Source organism: Amphiura filiformis, chromosome 18 (assembly GCF_039555335.1).
Source record: "Amphiura filiformis chromosome 18, Afil_fr2py, whole genome shotgun sequence".
NCBI classification, from domain to species: domain Eukaryota; kingdom Metazoa; phylum Echinodermata; class Ophiuroidea; order Amphilepidida; family Amphiuridae; genus Amphiura; species Amphiura filiformis.
In genome coordinates, this window is record NC_092645.1 from 23,377,020 (window position 1) to 23,386,442 (window position 9,423).

A 9,423-nucleotide genomic window follows, 5' to 3' on the forward strand; every position below is an offset into this window, starting at 1 on the left:
ACATTTTGAGATACACATTGTATTAAATTACACAATGGGCGGCAACATGATGGTAGAAATGACACGCTGGCTGAAATGTATTGTTTTACCTTTATGTATGCATTGTACTTGGACCTGATGAATGTTTCAAAGATGACCTTTGATTGTTTCACTTATCTACAGGGTGCCTCATGGGTTTCCTTCATCTCGTGGTGCATCCTGATCGTACTCACCGTCCTTAACATCATCTTTGAGAGAAAATATGACCAGATGGGCACAACAACATCGTCATAAAACATAAGGCAATATACCATTCGCCGTAGAAGTGATGATGTAACAGGATTAACTACCATCAGTGCCGTCGAGAGCCATTTCGGACCCTGGGTAAAATTATCGCACGGGTCCCGCTTTTTACGGCCCCTTGATGTATCTTTTCTTTGCTTCTATGAACCCTTTAAGGTATGCTTTCTATATTTTTACGGGCCACCTAGTACCCCGAGCCCGGGTTAACGCATCCCATTAACCCCCTTGTCGGCGACACTGACTACCATAGCAATAGGTTAAAACAATTTTTGAATCATCGCACTGCACTAGTACGTTCATGTGGTACATCTGCATTGAACCATAGATGTCAACGAACAGAGATAAAGACCTGGATCCAAATTCTATAGAATATGCATATCATGCTGATCACTCGCACCTATAAGATCAGTGTGTTTGAAAAGAGCGGTATTGTATTCAAATCTATGATACATACACAGGTGTTGAGTGCAACTTGCTTGTATTGCAGGGTGGTATATGCAAAAATTGTATTCATCTATTGCTATGGTAGTCAATCCTGATAAATCATCACATCTACGGCGAATAGAGGACCCACCACGGTTGTTTGATGTATATAGAATTGGCTTCATTATTAACTAAATGCAAACTATAGATGGCGCTATTTATCCTACATCATATTCTTTATTTGCAAAGGGGTAGGTGATTAATACTGCCATTGAAACAGCTGGAATAAGTGAAACAATCAACAAGGAAATTTTATAAACATATTTCATCAAATAATATAAGGAATTATCTGTATTAAAAGCTTGAAAGAGTAATTTCCAGTTACTAAATAGCGCCATCAATTTTGTCATTAATAGATACATTTTATATCCGAAAAAGCTATGATAAAAATGCTATAAAAGTGAATAATTTTGTAAAAGAGGGAAATCAAAGTTGAGAATGACCCAAAAGCATCTGTGTACATTAGCATGATATCAGATTTAGCTGTTTAAGCCTAAAATTTGGTTATACATGATGTTTTGTTTGAAAAACTAATAAATGATCCCATCAAACAACCGTGGGCCACCAAGTCAGAGGGGCTATTGAAAAAGTTAAACCATACACAATACATGCACTAAACGAGCTGAGAGATGTTTCAGGTCAATTTGACTGTTAGTAGGTGCTGGGTTCGAATCAGCTGCAGATACAATTTTTGAATTGGAGGAACGTGGAAACATTCTCAATATAATGGGACACTGCTGGATACATGAGTGAAAGGTCACCGTTCTCAAGATGTAAGCGAAAAGTTCAAATGTCATATTTTGTGCTCTACTTGTTTCAGTGTATCTTGTGTATGGTTCCCTTAAAACGTCACTTGTGGGTCCCCTACTAATATGAAAAGGTTATCCAGACTAAGTCTTTTAATTCGGATTAATTCGGGCTTCCTAAAATCAAGATAAATCTAGCCCGTGGTTTTCAATGGACATATAGGTTACGCTTTGGACTGAATTTAAGTCGTCACTCTTGTGGACGCACTTACTTAAGCCGGTGAATGTTCATATAAATCAAAACGCGTAGTATGGATAACCTATTTCTTGGCATTATTCTTGCAATAGATCAGTCATTCAAAGTTACGCTCATGACGTCATCGACTCGTCATTGAATGACGCACGTTTTTAATCCGTCACCATTATTGGGTCAAGATCTATGTGTAATGATATTGTCTTTTTATAGTAATTTAAAAAGAAATTATGTCAAAGGTTAATCGCACAGTTATAAATAGGAAATGACGTCATGAAAGTGCAACTTTGTAACGGTCACCAGTCTCTTGCTCGATGAAAGTTTTAATTTTTAGAACGAATGACGCATGCCCCATTCATTGAAAGAATGAATGATTATATACTTGAGAGGTAACAAGAAACAGTGGTATTTTATATCGTACTTTTAATTTTTACTACAAAATGCAGTTTTGTGACGTCTTGTTTCTATGCATTTTCGGCATAATATGTATGATGTAACATATAATTTTGTATAATCCGAATTGTAGGCTATTGAGACGGGTAAGGCCCATATTTTTACCAGTGCGCAGCCTTCCCCAGCCATGCTGCGGCCTAATTGCAACCACAATACATAAGCTCCCATTGAATGAGCGATCCCCAGCTAAGCTGGGAGAAAGCTGGGCACTGGTATTTAGGTATGGGCCCTAAGTTTAACTTTTATCGATGTTAGAAGTAAAATCGATCATTATTTTGACAGATATTCGACAAGATAGGAGCTGGGTGGAATTTGGGGGAAAAACTGTAAAATAATGTTACTCTGATATTTGGACATTTTTTGGTGATACGGCTTGGTATTGTTATAGTGATTGTTAAGCACCTTTTTCAGATGCCATTCAAGAAAATAGTTCCTCTCTTTATTCAAGCACTGCCCGCTTTAATTAGTGGTATTGAACCTATAGAGGAGCTATAACGGAGCAATTTTCAAGAAAAGACATCTGGGATTTCATGTAGTTTACTTTCTGCAAATTACAGAAATTCTAAGTGTCGTTAAAAAGTTTGGAAATACAAAAGTATATCAAATTTTCTACAAATTCCCCAAGGATATATATTATTGGGTTTCTAATTTTTACCGAATATAACTATTTTGTGAGTCTGCGGTGGGCTTTTTGTGTGTGTTCTTCTTCTTTTATGAGTAATACGAAAGTGAAGTGCTTGGAAGCCAAAGAGAGTTGGGTTCGAATGATTTAGCCACCCTTGCCTGATAAAACGAAATACACAATGCCTAGTATGCTGATAGGACAAAGTGTGTGTAATATATTATTGATTTAAAGCCATAATTTGCGATTTTTGTCAAAGCTTTTAATTTTGTTATTCACCCCCACTTGGCTGCTAAACACAACACATTTGGCTGATTCTCATTACTAGTTGGGGCATGTGTTGTACAGTTAGTAACCTATGCCAAAAATTAGGCTTAAAAATGAGTCAATTTCATTTTTAAAAAGATCGCACACTATGGCTTTAAGTTGTTGCTGAAAACATTTCATTAAAGACATATTCAGTGCGATTTGCTCCGGAGGATTCTTAAAAATTATCAAAAGTCAGACTGTGGCTCCTTTGTTAGTGTTATAGATGTGCTAACTTTGTAGTCTGTTACATGAATCTGTAATTTATACTAAAGTAGAGAAATAAACTACCGGTACATGTATTTGAATGGGGCTTCGACTTTGTCAATACTGCAGTTTTCCTCGTTTTTTTCCGCCAAATTCATTTCAAAAACACCTAGGTACAATTTTAACATGTTTAATGACTTATCCTTCACCTTTAGACAATTTATACACAATATTTATTTTTTTACATTTTCGCTGGGATCACTGAATAAGCCTGTATGTAAGGCATGTAGTAGTGTATCGTATCTCTATTAAGGGATCTAAAATGAGCGTTTATTGCGTTTCGACAGTATTTTTTGTGGGACATGAGAGCACCTCAGACCTATCGAATTGCATTCTGAAAACGAAGCATGTCTTTTTGATATCAAATAATTTTAATTTTTGAAAATCACAATATAATACAAATTTTATGACACATTATAAAAATTTGATATTTTTCAAATTTTTGATATATAACAGTCCTCGAAGTAAATTATATAAATCTAATGATATATTCTTAAAGTGCATGTAGCAGGGAGGAAAAGCCGACGGTCAATTGAAAAGTTTGACCTTTCATATTGAAGATGTGAATTTTTTTCCCAAAAGACCTAATTTTTTTGGTGTTTTGGGAAAAAAATCCATATCTTCAATAGGAAAGGTCAAAATTTTCAATTTATCATCGGCTTTTAATCCCAACTACATACACTTTAAGTATAAATCATCAGATTAATAAAGTTTACTTCAAGTACTGTTAAATATCAAAAATATCAATTTTTAATGATTTGCCATAAAACGTGTATTAAATTGCGAATTTCAAAAATCAAAATTATTTGATATCAGAATGACATTCTTCGTATTCAGAATGCAATTCGATATGTCTGATGTGCTCTAATGTCCCAAAATAAATACTGTCCAAACGTTCATACCCCACCCTTAAAGCACGGTATATATAACATTAAAGCAATGTAGTGTTTATAATTAAGAGAAACTTAAGAAATCATTAAAAAAATATAACGGAAGTCGACAATTGCTTGTCTTTCATGTATATACATTATTATTACGTTGTATCACAGATTTGGAACTCAAAAATATATGATTGTATATAGCATTTCGACGCGTATATCCTAAATGTAATGACTTTGTTAGGCCTATCTGTTATTCGCAATAATTTTTCACAGTATAAAAATCTGTGAGTGAGATGGTCGAAATTATAATCACGAGGTGAAAGATGGATTGTTCCATTTTTCAGCTTGTAGAATGTTACAATACATCTTTCACTGAGTGATTATATTTCGACTATACACACGAATTTAAGACATTTATTATTTGTTTTATCCCACTCATACATAAATTCCAGAGGATGATTTAAGCACTTCCCAGCAAGTCTTGCGGTTAGTACAGCTGTGTGAGTGAATATAATACCACTTCCCGTCTATTGCATACACACGTGCATGGTTAAATTTTAATTTTGACAGATATATTTACAATAAATACACCTTCAAAAAGTTGGTCGATTTCACATTTTATGTTATCTACAGAAGATGTGAATTATCCTTCATGCATACATCACTTTAGATCTGAAATCGACCAAGTAAAGCTAAGTAATAATGACACACGGGCAATTCTAAAACAACATCTTTTGCACAGAGTTCAATGGGATTTGAAAAGTAAAGTGGCAGTTGAAACTCTAGTGATAACACTTTTACAGTGCATGATGGGGCTTCCTTAAATCATCCTCTGCATAAATTCTATTGCTTAAAAATACTACTTATAAGGTGCAATTTTTTTCATCAACATAATACCATGTTTAGCCGTGACATTGGGGCCCACTCCATACACCCCATAACTAAATCGGTGAGTCTAAGAGTCAGCGCACGGCCTGGCGTACAAGTACTAAGGCGCAACACTGTGATTGTAATTTGGGTAAAACTGTCACACGGAGAGACTGGTGGTAAAAATGGTAACCAACCAATGAAACCTATGAAATTTATATGAGTGATATAAATATAAATCGAAATGCTATTTTCAATAATTATGTTAATAAAATCAAATAAACAATGTTTTCAAGTCACTTGGATATAGGTGATGGGGTACCGGCCCACTGTGTCTGTATAATACTATGCTACGCCCTTGTATAACTAAAGAAATAAAATAATGGTATTGTAGATGTCACCGACGGATTGTATAGTATTCCATGCCCGTAGTATTGTATGATATTTTGATGTATAGTAATGATATAGCATGTAGAAAGAAAATATATACAACCCATTTTCTGTCACGGATTTTGCCTGTGTGTTCTATTTTTTAAAAAGTACATTGGATAAAAGACAATAAACCACACCATTGTAAAGTAACACTACACAGTCAGTCGTTTCAAATTTTGAATTTTAGTTTTGGTTTTGGTCACGTGGTTTCCTATTATCCTGCCTAAGCTCTTGAGTGACGTCATTATCGATATCTTTGTTTGTATCCTTTGGTAGATCCTCTTTAATTTCTCTGAAACATCCCCATGATAGGGAATGGTGACAAAAGTCTTGGTACCAGAAGACGCGGTAGGTTCGCTAGCTGGTTTAGCGTCTTTTTCACCACGATTTAGGGCATTGTCGATTGCCCAGTCTTTGTAGCCACACGTTTTTAAAGCGTGGCGCAAGTGTTGGTGCTCAGTGATCTTATCAGAGTCCTTTGTGATGATGGTATCAGCCCTGTGATAAAAAGTATTCATTACACCGAGTTTCTGGACCGTAATGGATGATTAGAGCTGAACTGCAAATATTGATGAGCATGTGTTGCTTTGCGAAATACTGATACTGAGAGAGTACGATCTTGGTTGACAGTAATCAAGCAATCCAAAAATGGAAGTTTATTGTCCGTCAGACCTTTTTGTGTGAATTTGATGTTATTATCCACTTGGTTGATATGCGCGAAAAAGTTGTCGAACTCCGAAGACTTGACACTTGACTATAACACACGTATCGTCAACATAACGATACCATTTGGAAGGTGGAGATCCGGGGTAAGACGACAAGGCACACTGTTCGAATCGCTCCATGTACAAGTTGGAAATAATCGGCGACACAGGGCAGCCCATCGAACAACCATGACATTGTTGGTAAAAGTTATTGTCATAACTGAAGTATAAAGTATTATATAAACATAGGCTCAACAATTCACAAATCTGATCTGGCGACAAGTTTGTGCGTTCGGCCAAAGTTTGTGTGTTCGGCATCACTACACAATTCAAGCGAACCAATACCCTGCGGCAGTCGCTAGTACACCCAAAGGACAAGCAGCCCAAGGGCCGCATAGTGGTGTAGTTTATCAATCAATCAATCTTTATTTTCATCAATCTCATTACAAACATTATAGCAATATTATATACAATTATTGTGTATTAACAAGATTTGATGAAGGTAGGTACATCACAAAGCCGAGGCCTGTTTATGGTGTCCAGTGCGCTGAAGATCATGTGTGCCAAGAACATTACATTGGCGAAACCGGCCAACCACTGCAGAGTCGCATGTCCCAACATCGACGCGCCAGTTCAAGTGGCAGCTGTCTACAAACACCTTGAGGGCAGCGATCACAGTTTTGACATTGATGGCGTTGTCATTTTGGACCGTGAACCCCGTTGATTTGAACGGGGAGTAAAAGAAGCAATGTGGGTACGAGCCGAACAACCGTCCCTCAACAGGAGCGGGGCGTTAGAGTTAATCTGTCACATGATTGGGATCGGGTCATCAAGCAACTTCCTTATCGATTGACCTCGGATGACCCTAAATTATCCACCCAGCTGAAGGCCAAAGGTTTTGGCCGAAACGTCGGTGATTCCATCTAACCAAAAGTGAGTTTTTCTGGTTGCCCAGATTTAATCACCTACTAATATTGATCAAATCCCAGATGACTGAAAGTATACACAGTGTTAATATTTGGCCATAGTAGCTTAAAACTTTTGCGCTGGAGTCGGGCGAAGATGCAATTTTATCAGTTTCGCCGTCGAGCAATGATTAAAAGAGGAAAAAGGAAAAGTGATCTTGCACGAGAATTGAACCCAAGACCTTTAGGTTAACGAGACCAGCGACTTAACCACGGGAGCTTCATGCTTAGGCAGACTGGGAATTCAACCTATAAGCGCATTAAGCGTTAACTTAACCCTACCTCCTTCGTGCAAGTCGTCCCAAATGTGGCTCGGGTTTGAGCCACGGTTGTTTGATATAGAATTGGCTTCATTATTAACTAAATGCAAACTATAGATGGCGCTGTTTATCCTAAATCATATTTCTTTATTTGCAAGGGGTAGGTGATTAATACTGCTATTAAAACAGTTGGAATAGGTGAAACAAGCAACAAGGAAATTTTATAAACATATTTTATCAAACAATAAAAGGAATTATTTGTATTAAAAGCTTGAAACAGTAATTTTCAGTAACTAAATAGCGCCACCAATTTTGTCATTAATAGATACATTTTATATACGAAAAAGCTATAAAAATGCTATAAAAGTTAATAATTTTGTAAAAGAGGGAAATTAAAGTTGAGAATGACTCAAAAGTATCTGTATAAATTAGCATGATATCACATTTAGCTGTTTAAGCCTAAATTTGGTTGTACATGATGTTTTGTTATGTTAAAAAAACCTAATCAATGATCCCATCAAACAACCGTGGAGCCGTCCTCACCATACAGGAACATAACATGAAAAACAATTATGGCTTATACCTTTGCACCATGTTTCACCATTTTAATGAGCTTCAATAATGGCAACATTTTCTGCGCGAATGTGTACCCTAATTCTGTTGCCAAAAGGTTCTGGATTCACTAAACTTCAAGAACATTTTCCAACCCCATCCCCCAATGTCAAAAGGAAATCTATGCCTCTCCCCACCACCGTACCTGCAGGGGCAAGGTCGAGTCTGGTGGGTCGAATGTCGAATGCCTTAACGATTGAGCTAACTTGACTGCTAGCTATCTTGATTGCAACCTACACAGTAAATGGATGACCTGGTACCTCAGACCATTGTCCAGTTCATTTTAAACTGAACGTGTCGCTGTACAGAGTTTAACTCTACAAGCGCAAAGTGTGGCAGTACAATAAGGCTGACTACTGGGGGAGTGAGAGATTTTCTTGCATCTGTAGACCTAGTCTCTTGCACTTGGATCTTATGATCCAGAAGAAGCTTGCAGCAACATCACCACTATTATCAGCGATGCAATGGAGATTTTCATACCAGCAAAGCTTGTTTGTAAGAAGACTGGTGATAACCACTGCAAACGAGCAGCAACCAAGAAGCGCCGCTTATCTAGGAAGCTAAAAAAGAATAACACCAAGGAAAACATGGATACGTTTACAAAAGCTATATGAGTACAATCATGCAGAGAAGGTAACCAGAAGGGGCTATAACAACAAGTTGAGGAAAAACTCTCAGATGGCAGCCTCAGCAGCAAGAAATGGTGGAACACTATTAGCACCCTGTCTGGTAAGTCTACCAGAGTTGACATACCGGTGCTGAAGGACGGGCGTCAAATCTATACTACATCAAAAGATAAAGCTGAAAAATATTGCCAGACCTTTGCTTGCTAAATGTCAGCTTGCAGATCGCAGAAGAATCTGCCCCTGAAGTTCAGCATTCAGCAACGTGCTCAATGGAAAAGATAGCCTTCAAGGTCAATGATGCTAGGAAGCTTCTTCGGAATCTGCAACCAGATAAAGCTACTGGTCCTGGTGAAATCCCGGCAAAGAGTCCCCGGTCCCCGCACTCCGTGCATCCGCGGGTATTAATGCTTGTCGGTGAACTTTAAAAACACCCCCTTTTGCATCTCATTTCGCGAAGTTTTTAGGGGAAAATCACCCCTTTTTTAGCGATTTCGCGAATTATTTGCCCTTCGAAAATACCCCTATTTTCGCTAAAACACGAACGATATTTCTAATAATGCCCTTTTCTGGCAAAAACGTGTAGGCTGTTCGATGAAAATACCCTTTTTTTTCAATTTCGCGAACACGTGGTTTGAAAAAACACCCCTTTTTTGTGTGTTTCGCG

The 9,423-nt window shown here is 37.4% G+C and overlaps 1 protein-coding gene across 2 annotated transcripts in view; it reads left to right on the plus strand.

The window, feature by feature from the left end:
• The window catches only part of LOC140140021 (transmembrane protein 179B-like), a 30,702-nt gene extending 26,750 nt beyond the window's left edge, over positions 1-3,952 (plus strand). Inside the window, exon 6 of one of the 2 annotated variants that reach the window (XM_072161831.1) lies at positions 163-3,952. Coding sequence is in view for 1 of the 2 variants with exons in the window: in XM_072161832.1 (XP_072017933.1) it covers positions 163-273 (111 nt within the window). In the remaining variant the exon portion in view is untranslated. The remainder of the gene's footprint in view (positions 1-162) is intronic. The other variant, XM_072161832.1, reaches the window with a different exon arrangement.
• Positions 3,953-9,423: the final 5,471 nt, after the last annotated feature.